The 20,153-nt window shown below is 40.2% G+C and overlaps 1 protein-coding gene across 10 annotated transcripts in view; it reads left to right on the top strand.

Annotated features, from left to right (window-relative positions):
* The window catches only part of arhgap12b (Rho GTPase activating protein 12b), a 196,597-nt gene that overhangs the window by 140,642 nt on the left and 35,802 nt on the right, over positions 1 to 20,153 (top strand). For all 10 annotated transcript variants that reach the window (XM_072576100.1, XM_072576099.1, XM_072576097.1 and 7 more), the window contains 3 exons: positions 8,490 to 8,555; positions 8,880 to 8,941; positions 13,832 to 13,913. In XM_072576100.1, the coding sequence (XP_072432201.1) occupies positions 8,490 to 8,555; positions 8,880 to 8,941; positions 13,832 to 13,913 (210 nt within the window). The remainder of the gene's footprint in view (positions 1 to 8,489; positions 8,556 to 8,879; positions 8,942 to 13,831; positions 13,914 to 20,153) is intronic.

Here is a 20,153-nt window from a genome sequence, read left to right as displayed (position 1 = left end):
TATGACAGATGGAAATGCAATGGAGAGACAGTAGAAGCAATTTACAAGAACAAGAAACTTCACCTATGAGGGCAGATTGAAGAAATTGGGACTGTTTGGGAGTGAAGGCTGCACCCTGGAGATGTGACAGACAACAAGGTGTTAGGATACAGAGTGTAGGTTCAATTGAGGTATTCAGAAATACGATAAGTATTCAAGCATTTGAGAGAAAGTATTCCATCACCTTTCAAACTTGCATCTTGTATAATGCTCAAGCTTTTAGAAGTCACAGAATTTGATACTCAGAATTTCCAATCTCTGACCTGCTCTGCAAACATGAGAAATTTGTGTGTTGTGAGTGGGAGAAGGACTTGGATATTGAGGAGAGGGATCCAGTAATTGTCATCCAAGTTGGTAGCAATAACCTTGGTCAGGCTAGAAAGGAGATTCTACTGAAAGAGTTTGAACAGTTAGGAGTTAAATTATAAAACAGGACCTCAAAGGACGGCAAACTGGCATATGATAAATAAAATCAGCAAGTTAAATGCATCAATCAAAGATTGCTGTGGGTGAAATGGGTTTTAGTTCATGGGGCACTTCATTAGTAGTGGGATAGAAAGGAGCTGTTCCAGTGGGATTTTATGGAGAAAGAGATTATCATTTAAGGTTAATAAACTTGTACTGAAGAAAAATGATTTTTTTTTAATTTGAGTCATTTTCTAGGTTATTTAAGCAGTATGCCACAGCTTCTGCACACTTTAATTTCAGCCTTACTTTCAGTTTCAACTCCTGATAGTTGTTTATCAAAACTTGGTTAATTCCTGTAAATTACTCTTATGATAAATATTCCTTTTCCAGAGAGGTTGAAGCAACAGAGAGCCATTTTCATTTCCATGTGTTCTAAAACTCACGAGGGAAATCTTAACCAGCCTTAACATAAGCAAATCTCGACACTGGTGCTCACCTTCCATCCTACCAACCTTTTGCATAAACCAAATCATCCGACGACATTTCCGCCACCTCCAAACAGACCCCACCACCACAGGGATATATTTCCCTCCCCTCCTTCCGCCTTCCACAAAGACCGTTCCCTCCGTGACTACCTGATCAGGTCCACGCCCCCCAACAACCCACCCTCCCGTCCTGGCACATTCCCCTGCCACTGCAGGAATTGCAAAACCTGCGCCCACACCTCCTCCCTGAAATCCATCCAAGACCCCAAAAGAGCCTTCCACATTCATCAATGTTTTACCTGTACATCCACCAATATCATTTATTGTATCCGTTGCTCCCGATGCGGTCTCCTCTACATTGGGGAAGCTGGACGCCTCCTAGCAGAACACTTTAGGAAACATCTCTGGGACACCCGCACCAATCAACCACACTGCCCTGTGGCCCAATATTTCAACTCCCTCTCCCACTCAGCCGAGGACATGGAGATCCTGGGCCTCCTTCACCGCTGCTCCCTCACCACCTGACGCCTGGAGGAAGAACGCCTCATCTTCCTCCTTGGAACACTTCAACCCCAGGGCATCGATGTGGACTTCACCAGTTTCCTCATTTCCCCTTCCCCCACCTCACCCCAGTTCCAAACTTCCAGCTCAGCACTGTCCCCATGACTTGTCCTATCTGCCTATCTTCCTTTCCACCTATCCACTCCTCCCTCCTCTCTCACCTATCACCTTCATCCCACCCCCATTCACCCATTGTACTCTATGCTACTTTCTCCTCACCCCCACCCTCCTCTCATTTATCTTTCCAACCTTCAGGCACTCTGCCTGTATTCCTGAAGAAAGGCTTATTCCCGAAACGTCGATTCTCCTGCTCCTTGGTTGAACCACAGGGTCTGTTTCTGTGCTATATGACACGAAGAAACCCCAAATTCTTAAAATCCTGGACCAGACCACCAAATGATGAAGGGCTTATGCTCAAAACGTCGATTCTTCTGTTCCTCGGATGCTGACTGACCTGCTGTGCTTTTCCAGCACCACATTCTCAACCCAGACCACCAAATGTATGGCAGAGTTTGGTTCAGGACCAGTAGCATTTTTTTTTAAAACAGTAGACAAAATGTGAGATCTAGGGGATCAGTTAAAAAGAAAATCAAGCCACAGAATTCCATGGATTTGAACAAACAACAGTAAACTTTGCTATATGATGTTAGAATGATAATATAACAATAAATAATTTATAGTGAATCTTAAAGCCATTATTATTAAATGTGTATGTCATTAATGTAAGTTGACCTTTCATATTAATTCTGCACACATAAATAACATTGGACTGTATCAATTCTACCTATCTATACCTTTTCTTTTATATCAGCCAATAATTTTAAAGGTGTTCCATGCTGAATCTTTCTGACATCTCTCTCTGACATCTCTCCTGTAAGAACCAGTGTTTGATTTTATCTTTTCTTAATGCCAGGGGATGTTTTTGAAGATTGTTGCAAGTACTGTATTTGGAACAGCACCATTAAATTGGGATAATCTGTTGGGTTTTCGGATAGGTTAAGTTATTCTGTATTCTGTTCTCTTTTGTTTTTGCTTCATTCGGTAATATTGAAAATAAATCCTGTTTTGTTTGAAACTAAGTGGTTGGGCAAGCTGCATCACTCCTGGAATATTCACTTTACACCTGCTTAAAACAACTAGCAAAGTTGGGGTCCGGGCTACTTTCTTGAAATGTTCCGACGGGGTCTGGCCTGGTCCATAACAGTTCCCAGCCCCTGTCTAGACTGTGCACTCTCCTGCAACTCCTTGACTTTGTTGGGTTTTCCTTTACTATTTCCACTAATCCCACTAGGTTAGCCTCTTTTAACACGTCTTTTCCCTCAATGCCTTTCTTCAGCCACCAACACTGTGATTTTGTGTGTCCCACCATTTCTCAGTGGAAATCTGAGACTTTTCACCCTCTTGGGCTTCTTTTTTCACCTCTGGTGAACTATTACCAGTGTGCTGCAATCTTTATTTTGTAGTGAAGGAGCTCCCCTTCTCCCGATTTCTACCCCTCACATGATGAAAGTCCTAACGGAAGCTAAATTTCACCTTCTGCATCAATGCATATTCATCTGTCATCTCTGTCGCTCTTAAAATTTCTTTTCATTCACCTAAGTTCTTATCATCTCTGGAAGTGAGTTTTTAAACTCTTCCAGCAGAATAATCTCTCGTCTATTTTTCAGGCCCTCACCCATCTATCAAAATTGCTATGTTTAATTCTTTCAAACTCAACATAAGTCTGACCTGGTTCCTCCTTTGTTTCTGAACTGCTTATATGCTTCTAGAACCAATTCATAAGCACTCAAATAGCCTTTTTGACATCTGCATAATCTCTTTACCCCTTATCTGACGGTGCTGCATATACTTCACAAGCTCTGCCTACCAGCTTAGTCTGAACTAGTATTACCCACAAGTTCTCTGGCAACTCCATCTGCTTAGGCGAAAGTGAGGACTGCAGATGCTAGAGATCAGAGTCAAGAATGTGGTGCTGGAAAGCACAGCAGGTCAGGCAGCATTCGAGCAGGAGAATTGGCGATTCTTCTGCTCCTCGGGTGCTGCCTAACCTGCTTTTCCAGCACCACACTCTCTGCTCCATCTGCCTAGCCCACTTTTCAAATGAAGTCCAGAAGGCTTCGACATCTTTCTCATCGAAATCTGGCAATGTTTAACATGTTTATATATATCCCTACCTTCATCCTTCGTCTCCATCCTTGACTTTGCTGACTAATTCACATATTTTGAAGTTCAAATCTCTCTCCCTTTCTCTTTGTTCAGCCAAGAATCTTTTCTCCCTTTCTTTATCTTTTATCATGGCTCTTCTTTCCCTTTCTTTGTCTTCTATCTCCATTTGCCACAATTACAATTTAAGTTTTTCTAACTCTACTGCACCTTTCTGTTTCTCTACACCTAAGCGCTTGACCAACTCCATGACAATTTCACCTTTCCTTTTGTCCCTTGTTAAACCCAATTCTAACCTACTTGCTAATTCTAAAAGCATATCCTTCTGTCTTTATAAACTTCCTTGGCAAGTTTGGGAAGCATCTTCAAACCCCAGAACCTCTTCCGCGATGTTAAGAACTATTTCTCTTACTTTTAATTTAACCAACCATAAGTAACTGAAATTAAACAAATTTTCTCACCTAAGTTTTATTTAAAGATCTAGGACACTTAGTCGCCAAGTGTTTAAATCTGATAGGTCCTTTTGTTCTCCCAAATCTGTCCAAATCCCTGACTGGAACAGTCTAAACCTATCTAAATCTTGGATGACAAGCCCCCAAAGTGTTAGGACGTGGAGGTCGAACCTTTCTGTAAATTAAAACCAAACACTCAGAAAAGCTTGCCTCACCTCATCATCTGTTAAAATGTAAGCATGTGACAGAGAACTCCTAAATTCCACTATTTAAAGAAAAGTAACAATCTTTATTGTTTTCTAACTCTAATAGTGAACATGACACAAAAAGCTATTCACAAATCCAAGCCCCCTTTCGCATAACTACTTAATGTCTGACCCCAGCTCTATAAAATAATATGCTGTTCCAATAACACATTTATTAAATGCTGCATTAACTTAATCTCAAGACCCCACACTCTGTCTTGGAAGTTTTCACTCTTCCGGCTGCTGATCTTCCTGGGTTGTCGTCTTTCTTTCTTTACTGTGAATATGTTTCACATGAAAATGTACCTTTGATTGAGATTGTTTTCTAATTTCTTTTGAGCAAGATATCAGTTGGGCAGTCGATGTCTGACTCTGATCGATGGCAGTTGCTCTCCCTCTAATTTCCAAAATACCAAGTTTCTATACCTCCCATGACACATTAGATTCTTAAAATCTGATTGCTCTCCAGGTGTCAAAACAGTAACATTCAAATTCTATTGGCTTCTTGTATCCTGGGCATAATTTAAATTAATTGGTTAAATTCAAATTGTTGTCAAAACAACAACCAAGTCTCGGGTATCCATTTAACAGCCAATTGTTACATTTGGAACAGCCTGATCTTTAGCTGGCAGCTGTGGCTGTACTTTAAATTCAGAAAAGCACTTTCTATCTTAAAGTGATCATACATGCTTTTGACTTTGCAACACAGGATGATCTACTTTTTGTTTTGCAGTGAAGGATCTCCCCTTCTCCCAATTTCTATCCTTCATGGAATGAAATTTCTGTTGGAAGCTAAATTTTGACATATTCATCTGCCATCTCTGCAGCTCTTCTCACTTCTTGAACTTTCAGTTCATCCATAGAAGTTCTTATCATCTCTGGAAGTGAGTTTTTAAATGCCTCCATGAGAATGATCTCTCTATCTCTTGTCTATTTTTAAGGTCCTCACCCAGCTATCAAAGTTGCTATGTTTAGTTCTTTCAAACTGAACATAAGTCTGACCTGATTCCTCTTTTGTTTCTGAACTGTTGTCTATGCGCTTCTGGTACCAATTAGTAGGCACTCAAAATAGTCTGTTTGTCGTCTGCATAATCTCTTTACCCCTCATCTGATAATGCTGTAAACACTTAACAAGCTCTGCCGACCAGTTTAGTCTGAATTAACATTCCTCCAAGTTCTCTGACCAATACATCTGCCTAGCCAATTTTTCAAATGCAATAAAAAGGCTTCAACATCTTTTCATTGAAATGTGATAATGTTTCAACATATTTGTATATATCCCTAACTTCTCCCTTCATCTCCATCCTCTTAAGTTGGCTTTTCTGACTAATTTGCAACTTATGAAGTTCAAACTCTCTCTCTTTTCCTTTTTACGCAACTAAAAATCTTCTCTCCTTTTTTATCTTCTGCTTGTAATCGTAATTCAAACAGTTCATTTCCTTTTCTGTTTATTTTTCTTTGTCTCTAAATCAATCTGCTTTTAGCCATTTCCAAAGATTCTGATGACTTTTCCAGCATATTTAAATGTCAAGCTATTTCTCTGTAACTGCTTAGTTCTTCACACAGTCAACTCCAACTTTTCTGCCAACTTCAGTAGCATTTTCTTGCTTACTTTTTGTAAAACTCCCAAAATCACTTCTTCCACCCACAGAAAACATCGGGTAACTGTGCCATTTCTCTCACTTTTAATCTAACGAACCACAAGTAACCAAAATTAAACTGATTTTCTTACCTAAATTTTATTTAAAGATCTAGGATACTAATCCCCAAGTGTGTTTAAATCTGCTGGGATCTTTCCTACCCCAAATGTGTTGAAATCTGTCCAAATCCATCCAGATCTGTTTGCGCCCATCCAAACCTGTCTAAATCCTGGACCCGAGCCCCCAATCTGTTACAATGCGGAGGTCGAACCCCTCTGCTAATTAAAGCTAACACCCCAGAGAAACTCGCCTTGTTTTGTAATCTCCTAAAAGTGTGAGTGACTGAAATGAAACCCCTGATGTCAACTGTTTAAAGAAAAACTAACAATTTGTTTTCCTAACTCTAACAATGAACACTAAGCAAAAACTATTAAAAATTTCAAGCTCCCTTTTTCTTAACTAATCACTATCTGCCCCCAACTCTATAAAAATACTGCTCCAGTAACACAATTATTGAACATTAAATCAACTTAATCTCTCAAAGTCCATACAGTCTCTTATGCTGTCTTCCTTCTGATTCCGCTATCTTCTCCCTGGGTCATATTCTATGTTTTGTTTTGATCCGTTTGATTGATAGTGCCTTCTAAGATTTCTTTGAAACAACATGCTCTCATGTTCAGTGGGCAGTTAGCTGCGATTTTCAAAATTCCCTTTTTATGCCCCCCACATCCTACTCATTGGCCTGGTGTTGTCAATACAATAAAATTCCAATTCAATTGTTTTTTGGTATCCGGGGTATAATCTAAATTAATTGGTTAAATTCAACTCTGGTTGCCCTAACATCAGTTCAAACCCCAAGCTGATTCTTACATATGATCAATTCTCAGCACTCTCTGTACCTGTCAGCTAATCACAGACACATGTGTTATAACAATCTCTCAGTTCTGAAAAGGCACCTCTCTCTTAAGTACACTCTTTCAAAGTCATAACATGTGGATATCTTAGCAATTTCTCAAATATGTCAGCATGGACGGGTTGGACCGAAGGGTCTGTTTCCATGCTGTGCATCTCTATGACTCTATTTGAAAAAGACCCATTATCATCAATTCTCATTAAACTTAAGGGATCAGGGGGTCAGGGAGTCCAGAACTAGAGAGCATAGTTTAGGATGAGAGGGGAAAGATATAAAAGAGACCTAAGGGGCAACTTTTTCACGCAGAGGGTGGTACGTGTATGGAATGAGCTGCCAGAGCAAGTGGTGGAGGCTGGTACAGTTGCAACATTTAAAAGGCATTTGGATGGGTATATGAATAGGAAGGGTTTGGAGGATATGGGCCAGGTGCTGGCAGGTGGGACTATATTGGGTTGGGATAGCTGATCGGCATGGATGGGTTGGACTGAAGGGTCTGTTTCCATGCTGTATATCTCTATGACTCTAACTCTTCATCTTTTCCGACCTGACCTTGTTATTCCCTTTCAAGTCATTCTGATTGCTTTCACTCTTTCTTTCTTTGGTCTAATCTCCCCTGATATCTGTAAACTGCACTCAAAAGCAGTTGCATGTATATACCTCCAGCTATTCACATGCAGCTAGCTTCACGGAGCCAGTTTTTTTTTCCTTGAGTTCCGATCTTGCTCAGTTGCATCAAACAAATACACCTTGTGAGCTTTTCAACCCCCACTCACTCAGCTGCATTAAACATTAATATAAGCAGTCATCTTTCAAGCCCCTCAGGTTTTCCTCGGATCAAATGTCCCTCGAGCTTGGACTCTTCATAGAGTCCCCTAGACAGATTTTGTGTAACTTAGCTGCCTTCCAAGTAATACAGCTCACTTATGTGCTCCTAACACTTAGTTTTCTCATGTCTGTCTCTCATTTTCACTCACTGCCTATAACCTTTCAACTGCAGTGACCCCTGAACTGTCCTATTGAAAATGTTGCAATAGGCCTCTCTCATTACTAGGCAGAACTGAATGTAACCACCCAGCAACAGTTTGGACCGGGTGTGCTCTGAACATTATAATTTGCAGATTGCTGGCTTCTGTGTGTAACAAGCTTAAGAAACATTCAGCACAGTTTAAAAATATAATTTTGAAGGTATGAATTGCAGGCATAGCTTGAATATCATGAATAATTCTTTGAATGTCTCTCAATTCTTGCACAAGTCTCGAAATGTCACTGAGCAGAATTATGTAAGGTGAGTTAGGCTGATTGTATTTTTGCCACGTGCAATGCCTAAGTCAATGATGTGCAAGATTGTACACTTAATATAATTCTTTCCAGCGGTTTGGGCTTGCCTGATCATTTTGGAGGGCATTTAACAACAACCTTACTGCTATGGGTCTCGAGTTGCGTATAGGGCAGAACATTTTGTTTTGTGTATCTATACTTAATACGACATTACTAGGTAAAATAAAAATTCTAATCATGGTTTAACTTGCATGTTCTTTCTTTGAGTCAGTTACAATGTTACTACATTATTTCTGTCTTTTTAGGAACCTCCAACTAGTCCAAAATCAACTCATGATAGCAACAATGAACCCCCCTCGTCACCACCAGTTGTAAGTATACATGCAGCAGCAACCAAAAAGGATTTCCCATTAGGAGCTGTTGTTGTGTAGTGGTGTGCACCTATCTCTAGGCCAGAAGACCTAGGTTCAAAAGCCAACTCCCGATGTGCTAGATACAGAAGTGTGCCATAACCTGTTCAAAGCTTAGATTCTTAAAATAAATGTCTATTAAAGTGGATCCAAATATCAGCTGTCGAAATCAATAATTTGTTTTAATGAAGGGCCATGAATTGACTTAAATAGAAATCATTTAAACAACACCATTGCTTATTGTTGATGTGCAATGCAAAACAATTTTTTTCATTGCATTTGCAGGTTTCAGAAAAATATGGATTACTTTATGTAACAAAGATCACAGAGAATGGCAAGAAAGTCAGGTGGGTAGATAAGACATTGGCAACTGATTTGAAAATTCAAATCATTTAGTGTTTGCTGGTGATGTTGGCCTAATGGTAAACGCAACAGCTAAATGAAAAAAAACACTCGTCATAAACAGACGATAAAATGTTTCCAATTTGACATGATATCCTAACCAATTTTTAGTCCTAACATTTGTAATTGATGACCTGCTTATTACTTTATAAACGGGCTATTATTGGAAATGCATACCTCAAGGCAATTTCACCTATATCGAGTTTTCATATGTAAAAGAATTAAAGACCCCTGTTTAAAAAAGTATTGGATCCTTGTCTTTATGAACAAAGACACTGAGGACTTTGAAAGACCAAAGGATGAGTGGGAAGTTTAAAAGAAAACCATTCATTATCACAAAACCATCTTCAACTGTGTCCATTTGCAGATTTATTGGACGCAGATCAGAGGTCACTAATCCACTCTTAAGAACCAAGTTTCTCAGTAGAAGCTTTTAAGTCAGCTGTGTGCCTTTCTTTTAACTGGAGTTTTATTTCAACACTTGGAAGCCATGTTTCCCTGGAGCTTGGGAAAATCCGTCACATAGAAGGAGACATAAGGGCTGAACCCCCAGGATAAATACTCTTGGAACAATATGTACTCTAGACCCAACAAGCGCACCTTTTTCAAGCACATGTTTTTTTCCTAGACAGCTGGCTATAAGTTTAAAGGTGGAAAAGATTTATAAGACATCCTGCAGTTAACTTCAATAAGCCATCTGAGGAAACCAAATCTCATGAATTTCCTGCCTGAAATTTGCCAATTTCCTGCCTGAAATATGCCTATTTCCTCCCAGACCTCAACCTCCAAATTTTCTGAAGTTCATATTTTGACCATAAAGTACAAAACAAGGAGGTTGTAAAGATATCAATGCCTTAAATGGACTAAGTAGATCTTTTGTAATGACAAAGTGATGAAAAGTCAATGAAATAAGGAGAAAAGAAACTGTTCCGGGGTAAAAAGATCAGAAAAAGTAGAGAAAATAAATTTAAGATAATTAGCTAAGAAATGCAAAGACAAGCTACAGGAATGTACTTGTGTAAGGATGGTGGAATCAGATTTGATCTTTTTCAAAAGAAAATTAAATTCTGAAATGGGGAGAAATATGCAGCCCTCTCTCTCAAGGCTGGGGGTCAGAACTGTTTTCAGAGAGTTGGCATAGTGGCTATCTTCAATGCTGCTACTTTTTATCTATGTAGGGATGCTGAATTCAGTTCAGATTAGGGTATGGATTGAAAGCATATTGGGTACAGGGTATAAGTTGAAAATAGATCAGAAACACTGGCAGGGTGTTGAATTGTGCACATGGTTGGAAAGGTGTATGGTGAATGGCTGGGTTTGAGGTCATCAAATATTAACCACTGGCACCATCTAGCCATTTGTTTCTGTTCACTCAACAAATTATAGAAATATCATTGCAAAGGCCTCTATAATTCAATTTATTCTCTTTGAAAGGAATGATATCTTGATTGAAAGGATTGCGAAGATGATTCAGGAGAAGAGTGACAGTAATAGGGTGATTGTTATGGGAGACTTTAACTTTCCTGATATTGATTGGGAAAGCTATAGCTCAAGTTCGTTAGATGGGTCAGTGTTTGTGCAATGTGTGCAGGAGAGTTTCCTGACACAATATGTAGATAAGCCAACAAGAGGTGAGGCCATACTGGATTTGGTTCTGGGTAACGAACCAGGCCAGGTATTAGAACTAGGGGTAGGTGAGCACTTTGGGGACAGTGACCACAATTCGGTGATTTTTACTCTAGTGATGGAGAGGGATAAGTGTGTACTACAGGGCAAGAGTTATAGCTGGGGGCAGGGAAATTATGATGCGTTGAGGCATGACTTAGGATGTGTGGATTGGAAAAGTAGATTCCAAGGCAAGAGCGTAATTGATATGTGGAACTTGTTCAAGGAGCAACTATTGAGTGTCGTTGATAAGTACGTACCTATCAGGCAGGGAGGAAAGGGTCGTGTGAGGGAGCCGTGGTTTAATAAGGAGTTGGAATCCCTTGTTAAATGGAAGAGGGCGGCCTTTGTAAAGATGAGGCGTGAAGGTTCAATAGGGGCGATTGAGAGTTATAAGGTAGCCCGGAAGGACCTGAAGAGAGAGCTAAGAGCAGCAAGGAGGGGACATGAAAGGTCCTTAGTTGGTAGGATTAGGGAAAACCCTAAGGCTTTCTATAGGTATGTTAGGAATAAAAGAATGACTAGGGAAGGAATAGGTCCAATCAAGGATAGTAATGGGAAGTTGCGTGTGGAGGCTGAAGAGATTGGGGAGGCGCTGAATGAATACTTTTCGTCAGTATTCACTCAGGAACAGGACATTGTTGTCGATATGAATACTGAGGCACGAATAAGTAGAATGGATGGCTTTGAGATATGTAGAGAAGAGGTGTTGGAAATTCTGGCAAGGGTGAAAATAGATAAGTCCCCTGGGCCTGATGGCATTTATCCTAGGATTCTCTGGGAAGCAAGGGAGGAGATTGCAGAGCCATTGGCCTTGATTTTTGTGTCCTCTTTGTCGACAGGAGTAGTGCCAGAGGACTGGAGGCTAGCAAACGTGGTTCCCTTGTTCAAGAAGGGGAGTAGGGATAATCCTAGTAACTATAGGCCAGTGAGTCTCACTTCTGTTGTGGGCAAAGTCTTAGAGAGAATTGTAAGGGATAGGATTTATGCACATCTGGATAAGAATGATGTGATCAAGGATAGTCAGCATGGTTTTGTGAAGGGCAGGTCGTGCCTCACAAACCTTATTGAATTCTTTGAGAAGGTGACTAAGGAGGTAGATGAGGGGAAAGCGGTAGATGTGGTATATATGGATTTTAGTAAGGCGTTTGATAAGGTCCCCCATGGTAGGCTACTGCAGAAAATACAGAGATATGGCATTGAGGGTGAGTTGGAGGTTTGGATTAGGAATTGGCTCTCTGGAAGAAGACAGAGGGTAGTAGTTGATGGCAAAGGTTCATCTTGGAGTGCCGTCACTAGCGGTGTTCCGCAAGGATCTGTTTTGGGACCATTGCTGTTTGTCATTTTTATAAATGACCTGGAGGAAGGGTTAGAAGGTTGGGTGAGCAAGTTTGCGGATGATACGAAAGTCGGAGGAGTTGTAGACAGTGAGGAAGGATATGGCAGGTTACAGCGGGATATAGAGAAGCTGCAGAGCTGGGCAGAAAGGTGGCAAATGGAGTTCAATGTAGCTAAGTGTGAAGTGATTCACTTTGGTAAGAGTAATAAAAAGATGGATTACTGTGCTAATGGTAGACTACTTGGTAGTGTGGAAGAGCAGAGGGATCTTGGTGTCCATGTACACAGATCTCTGAAAGTTGCCACCCAGGTAAATAGTGCAGTGAAGAAGGCATATGGCGTACTGGCTTTTATTGGTAGAGGAATTGAGTTCCGGAGTCCTGAGGTCATGCTGCAGTTGTATAAGACTCTGGTGCGGCCGCATCTGGAATATTGTGTGCAGTTTTGGTCGCCATACTATAGGAAGGATGTGGAGGCACTGGAACGGGTGCAGAGGAAGTTTACCAGGATGTTGCCTGGTATGGTAGGAAAATCCTATGAGGAAAGGCTGAGGCACTTGGGGTTGTTTTCATTGGAGAAAAGAAGGTTTAGGGGTGATTTGATAGAGGTGTACAAGATGATTAGGGGGTTAGATAGGGTTGACAGTGAGAACCTTTTTCCACGTATGGAGTCAGCTATTACAAGGGGGCATAGCTTTAAATTAAGGGGGGGTAGATATAGGACTGATGTTAGGGGTAGGTTCTTCACTCAGCGAGTCGTAAGTTCATGGAATGCCCTGCCAGTAGCAGTAGTGGACTCTCCCTCTTTATGGGTATTTAAGCGGGCATTGGATAGGTATATGGAGGATAGTGGGTTAGTGTAGGTTAGGTGGGCTTTGATCGGCGCAACATCGAGGGCTGAAGGGCCTGTACTGCGCTGTATTCTTCTATGTTCTATGTTCTATGATGTTCTGCCAGTGTTATCATCAGAAAGTACCATGTTTATTTTCTCTAAGCAGAAAATCACCTTTGGGGATGTTAATCCAGTCAGATAAAGGTGTTAACCCTTTATCTGAGTAAAGCAGGAAAGGAAGATGTAGGAGCAAATTATTGCAGATGCTGGAATCTATACTGAAAACAAAAAATGCTGGGGGTCACAACAAGTCAGATAGCACCAAAACATTATCTTTCTCTCAGTCCACGGATGCTGTCTGACCTGCTCTGATCTCAAGCATTTGTTGCTTTCAGGAGAAGAGGATGGTGATGTGAGTGCTGTTGCAAAAATAACAGGATATTGAGCAACAAACATGAGTGTGGCAGAAGCTGAAAAAGTAGCCTCAGCAGAGCCATTATTTTCTGTGGCTATGGTTGGGACAGTCACCAAGAGGTGGGTCACGAGTGAGACATAGATTGAAATGTCATGCTTGAGAGCTTGAGAATTGACTTTGTTATTGTATATGGCACATTTTGTTTGGTTGAAGTGCATTGTTATCTTCAATTAAACAATAAGTTAAGAAATGGTTCTGGGATTTAGTCGATCATTAGGACAGTGGTGTCAGTTTTTGGAACATGACTGAAAGGACACTACTATCACATGTTTGTAGGCCCAGAAACTAATTATATAAACAAATGGAATAGCTTTTTTCAAAATAGAAATATTACAACTATTTGAAAATGAATACAATGATTAATAACTATATTTCATGCTGCTAGCTCAGGAATTATTCATTTGCTTAGTAAATTGAAATGCATAAACTATGTGCATTGAATACGCAAAGTTTTAATGCATGCTTTTTAATTCTAACTTTGTTAAAATAACTCTATGTACTTTAATTTTAACACATTTGCTTGTAGGAAGAATTGGACATCGTCTTGGACAGTCTTGCAAGGGTCAACTCTGCTATTTGCTAAAAATCAAGGCAGTGGAAGTGGCTGGGTAATTAATATTTCTGCCATGTTTTTTAATGTAGTGCATTCATAGTATCCTTTAATTGTCATAAAATTATGTGGAGTAATTTTACTGCAATGTTAATAAATTGTTTAAATCCAGTTGGCCCAATAACAGTAATGAAGTTATGCACCAGCAATGTGTTATACTGTAAGCGCATTACATTGCCTATCATTTTCAACATGGATCGTTGAAAAATCATTATAATAATTAGTGAGTGCCAATGACAATATCTGACTTCTGAATGTATATTTCTTCTTAGCCACTTCACAGATAGCCATTAAATTACATTGCATTGTATTGCACTTTCTAATTCATGATTTTAAAAAATAGCTTTTGAAATATGCCACTACTGACACAACCTATTTCATATGAACCAATATTATTAAGTTTTCATCAATTTGTAATGTAACCATTTGGGTCAGCTAGTTAAGCAATAATTTATTATAGTTAAGTTTTCTGGGATTTTCATCCACATTGTTGTTGTATGCACTGTTACATAGCTTTCTTTCGCAAACAAATTAAATCTAGTAATGTTTTATATGTGTATGGATAGGATTAAGAAAGTAGCCAGTACAGTGTGTATTTAGTTTCAAGATATAAATAGTAATTTTTTTTCTTTTAACGGCAACTCAGCTGAGCTATATCTAGTTGATAGTGTTATAATACAATGAGCAGCATTTTGCTGGGTGACTTCTCATAATACATTTAACAGCTTTATTGCATTCCTTTTATTTATTTGTTCTGGTGCAGGGTAGTAGTGGGGTTAACAGCTAATTAAAAAAAAAATGTTTGATAACATTGTTCAGCAATAAGAACATAGTGTGCATTTTGCTATTTCAGCCGAACTAGTTGTACATAATGCACCCGGACTTCCAAATGTTCTCAAGTTTACTGAATAATGGATTTACACATTTAGATTTGCTACTTAAGATATTTTAAATGATCAGTTTCTTCCAGTATTGATCAACAGTCTATTTGTTCCTTCACAAAACAGCTTGATAATCATCCATATCATTGCCTTTTGAGAAATGTGGATGAGAAAGCATGCATGCACTACCTATGCACATAACAATAGTAGCTGCATTTCAAAGTGGTTCCTTGATTGTTGATACTTTAAAACATTCTAGACTTGATAAAACTAAAATTGCAGTATTTTTGAAACTCATGACACCGTTACATTATTGGAATATCTGATATGTGACTCAATATAAATATGTTTTTATAGATGTAACCCTGTTCCATCATCTTACAAATGCAGTTTATACTTAAATTTTTGTTGATCAACCTGTAAAATCTAGAACATGAAATTCGCACTGCCTGAATGTGTGGTAGAGCCTAGTTCAATCTATAAATTCAAAAAGGAGTTAGACTGTTATTTGATAGGAATATGTGCAGGGTTATCGATACAGGTAGATAATGGCTTAAAATGAAATGCTCTTTCGGAGGGTCAGTGCAGACACAACGGGCTCAGTGCTGTAATAATTGAATGATGTTAAAGATATTTATTGTTAATTAATATGAATAAATATGAAGGTATTTCTGTTGAAGTGGTCACAATTATTTTCTCCCCTTTTGTTTTGCAATTCTTTCCCTTTTACAATCACTCCTGATCAGTCTATAGAGCAGCACGGTCGCTCAGTGGTTAGCATTGCTGCTTCACAGCATCAGGAACCCGGGTTTGATTCCATCCTCAGGCAATTGACTTCATGGAGTTTGCACATTCTCCCTGTGTCTGCATGGGTTTCATCCAGGTGCTCTGGTTTCTCCCACAGTCCAAAGGTGTGCAGGTTAGGTAGATTGGCTAAATTCGATTTGATTAATTGTAATCACATGTGCCTAAGTACCTTGAATTGAAATTAATTGAATTTATTGTCACATGTGCCAAGGCACAATGAAAAGTTTTGTCTTGCAAGCAATACAGGCAGTTCACATAGTTTAATAGCATAGATAAGTAAATAGTAGGTAAACAGTGGCAAAAACAAAAAACACCGGTACAGGTGAATGCTTAGAGTTTGAGTCCATTCAAAAAGGAGTTAGACTGTTTTTGATAGGAATATGTGCAGGGTTATGGGGATATGGGTGAATAAAGATTTAAAGTGAAATGCTCATTCAGTAAGTCAGTGCAGACACAATGGGGTCAGTGCTGTAATAATTGAATGATATTTATTGTAAATTAAAATGAATAAATATTGCTTTGCGAGCAGTACAGGTAGATCATAGCAACAAACTTGACTCTGTCAACCTTCTCCACCTCTGCTCCATTGATGTAGATAGGGATATGGAGTGACCTCCTTCCCTCTTTCTGAAATCAACAATCACTTCTTTTGTTACGCCAGCATTGAAAGAGAGGTTGTTATCATTGCACCACAACATCAAGCCCTCTGCCTCCTTTCTGTATTCTGAGTCATCGTTGTTTGATATCCATCCTATCATGGTGCTATCATCAGCAAACTTATGGATGGTATTTGTACAAAACTTGTCTACACTGTCATGAGTATGCAGGGATTACAATAAGGGGCTGAGAATGCATATTGTGTGGTTGGGTGGGGATGGGGGTGGGGGTGTCCAGTGTTGAGAGTTATCGTGGAGGAGATGCAGTTGTCCATCTTCACTGATTATAGTCTTTGGGTCAGGAAGCTGAGGATCCAGTTGCAGATAGCGGAGCCAGGGCCTAGGTCTCAGAGCTTTGAGATTAGTCTGGAGGGCATTATGGTGTTGAAGGCAGAACTGTAGTTGACAAGTAAAAATCTGTCCTTTTTATCCAGATGTTCCCGGGATGGGTGCTGGGCTAGAGAAATGGCTAGTCGACCTGTTACGTCGGTAGGCAAATTTCAGGGGATCGAGGTAGGCAGGGAGGCTAAGAGTTGATGTGGGCCACGAGTCTAGATTAGAGTGGTGCTGGAAAAGCACAGCAGATCAAACAGCATCCAAGGAGCAGGAAAGTCGATGTTTCGGGCAAAAGCCCTTCATCAGGAACTTTTGCCAGAAACGTTGATTTTCCTGCTCCTCGAATGCTGCTTGATCTGCTGTGCTTTTCCAGCTCCACTCTAATCTAGACTCTGATTTCCAGCATCTGCAGTCCTCACTTTTGCCAACCTCTCAAAGCACTTCATGATTATGGAGATCAGAGCCACTGGACAGTAGTCATTAAGGCACGTTACATGTGCTGTCTTGAATACTGGGTTGATGGTGGTCTTGCAGCAGTTGGGGACTTCGGCTTGTAGGAGGGAAAGATTAAAGACATCAGTGAATACGTCTGCCAGCCGGTCCACACAGAGTCTAAGTGCACTGCGGGACTCTGTCTGAGCCTGTTGCTTTCTTGTATTGACTCTCAGGAAGACTAACCTGACATCTGCAATGGTGACAGAGGGAACAGCTGTATCCAGGGCTGTTGGGGTAAGTGACACCATAACTTTGGCATTCTACTCGAAATGAGCATTAAAAGCATTCAGTGCATTAGAGGCGGATGTGTATTTGTCCATTATTTTGCTCTGCTTCATTTTGTATCCTGTTATGTTGTGTATGTCTTGCCACAGGCAGCACATGTGCTTATTTTGGTTTGGGCCACTAACTTGGTTCAGTGCTATCTCTTGCCATCTCTAATGGCTTTGCGGAGGTCATTTCTGGATTTTCTATATAGATCTGAGTTGTCCAATCCTGTACACGTGGTCTGCAATAGGCAGTGGATTTCCCAGATTATCCAAGATTTCCGGTTGGGGGAACACCTGGATTGACTTCTTTGACTCACAACACTCCATGCACTTACTAATGAAGTCTGTGACATTGGTGGCGTACTTGTCTAAGAGTTGCTGAGTTCTTCAAAATGGTCCAGTCGACCAATTCCAAACAGTCCTGAAGAAACTCTTCCCCTGCCTCAGACCAGCATTACACTATTTTCTGCGAATGGTCCTCCTGTTTCAGCTTCAGCTTGTAAGCTGGGAGGAGGAACTCAGAATTATGATCTGATTTTCTGAAGTGTGGATGAAGGATGGAGCAGTAGGTGTCTTTAATAATTATGTGACATCAGTCCAGGATGTTTGGTCCTCTAGTGAGGAAGGAGATGTGTTGATGCTATTTTGGCAGCACCCTCTTGAAGTTGGCCAGGTTGAGGACACCAACCATGATGAATAAGGCCTTGGTGAATTTCATCTCCAGAGCGTTTGTAGAGGTGTAAATTTCATCCAGCGTAAATTGCCCCTTGTGTCCAGAGATGTGCAGGTTAGATGGGTTAGCCATGGTATAAATGCAGGGATACACTGGGTTTGGGTGGGATACTGTTTGGAGGGTTGGTGTGGACTCAATGGGCTGAATGGCTTGCTTCCACGCTAGGAATTCTATGAAGTCGTAAGCTCTTGTGTGAGAAGGAGTCACTGAGTGTATAGCATTCTGTGTCTTTTTGTTGCTGTGAGAAACTGAATAGCATCCAGGATTCCTCTGAGGAACTCTATAAACATATGCTTGTAATTTATCAATACTTTGCAAGTTCTTGTCCCCAGTATTACATTTAGCATTTCAGAAGATAATTGAATAATTTTTCTACTTCAATTATAGCCACAGTATGGCCTTTTGCCTAGGATTTGTATCCCATACAAGAAGGGACTGCTACTAAAGTATTACTGAAAAGTTTGGAATTGAAATTCCAATATCTCTAATAGTATCAGTTGTACATAAAAATATTTGTGTACAGGAGCTCTACACAGCATCAAATGACAACAATATGATGGTGTGAGACAATGATGTCACAGTTATCAACAGACTAATAAAGCACACACATACGAGCTTTGGCCTATGAGTATAAACTAAACTTTTTATTAATGTGAACAAGAACAGTTGACCCTGTTCTGGGGCTATATAAAATATCACCCAAAAGTTTTCAGCTAAGGTCATAGTCATAGAGCTGCACAGCACGGAAACCGAACCTTCAGTCCAACTTGCCATGACAACCAGTATCCTAAATTAATCTAGTTCCATTTGCCAACAGTTGGCCCATATCCCTCTAAACCCTTCTTATTCATATACCCATCCATATGCCTTTTAAATGTTTTAGTTATACCAGTCTCCATCACCTCCTCTGGAAACTCATTCCATGCATACACCACCTTCTGCATGAAAAAGTTGCTCCCCAGTTGCCCCTCCAGTCTTTCCCTTCTCACCCCAAACCTATGTCAACCAATTCTGGACTCCCCCACCCTTGGGAAAAGACCTTGTGTATTCACCTCATCCATGCCCCTGATGATAAGGTATTTTTGACTTGCTAGTATTCTGACCAGGTTGGGGAGAAGTACGAAGATCAATTGCTGCAGTGGGAGTATTACAGTCTTTAATATGTATGAGACCAGTAATGCAGTGCTCATTACACTATAGTTGAAATCTCATTGAGGAGAAGACCAGGAAAGGAAAGAGGATGATTCTTAGGTGGTATTGTATTGAATGGCAATAGATTGAGAAAGAGGAGATGCAATATGACCCTGGTGATTTTGTACACCAGTTGCTGAAAGTAAACATGCAGGTGCAGCAGGCAATGAAGAAGACAACTGATATGTCGGCCTTCTTGATACAATTGTATCAAGAACTTGGTATGATCACACCTGGAATTTTGTAAGCAGTTTAGGTCTGCTTCTCTAAGGAAGGATGTTCTTGCTTTGGAGAGCATTCAAATAAGGTTAACCCATCTGATTCCTGGGATGGCAGGACTGATGTGTGAAGAGAGATTGGATTGAATCGGATCCAATTTTGGAGTTTAGAAGAATGGAGGTGGATCTCCTAGAGGTCTAACAATTTGAACAGGACTCAATAGAGCACATGCATGATCCAATGACTGGGGGAGCCTAGACCAGCGGCCACAGCCTGGGATATTGCAGCTTTATGGAACTTTAGTTGAGCCACATTTGGACAGTTCTGGTCACCACACTGCCAGACTATGTGGCCTGGTTTAGAGGATATTAGCTGTGAGGAGAAATCGGACAAAATTGATTTGTTTTCACTTGAATGTTGAAGATGAAGAGAGATCTGATTGAAGTTTACAAATTGAGAAGCATAGATAGAATGGATAGTTGGAATCTTTTTCCCAAGATCAAAATGTCACATATAAGGGACATCGGTTTAAGGTAAAAAGGGGGGTAAGTTTAAAGATGTGAGAAGCAAGTTTTTTTTGCACAGGGTGGTAAGTGCCTGGATTGCACTGTCAGGGGTGTTGATGGAGGCAGATATGATAACAATGTTTAG

Source organism: Chiloscyllium punctatum, chromosome 8 (assembly GCF_047496795.1).
Source record: "Chiloscyllium punctatum isolate Juve2018m chromosome 8, sChiPun1.3, whole genome shotgun sequence".
NCBI classification, from domain to species: domain Eukaryota; kingdom Metazoa; phylum Chordata; class Chondrichthyes; order Orectolobiformes; family Hemiscylliidae; genus Chiloscyllium; species Chiloscyllium punctatum.
Note: the sequence above shows the minus strand (reverse complement) of the source record. Positions and strands in the feature narration are given on the sequence as shown.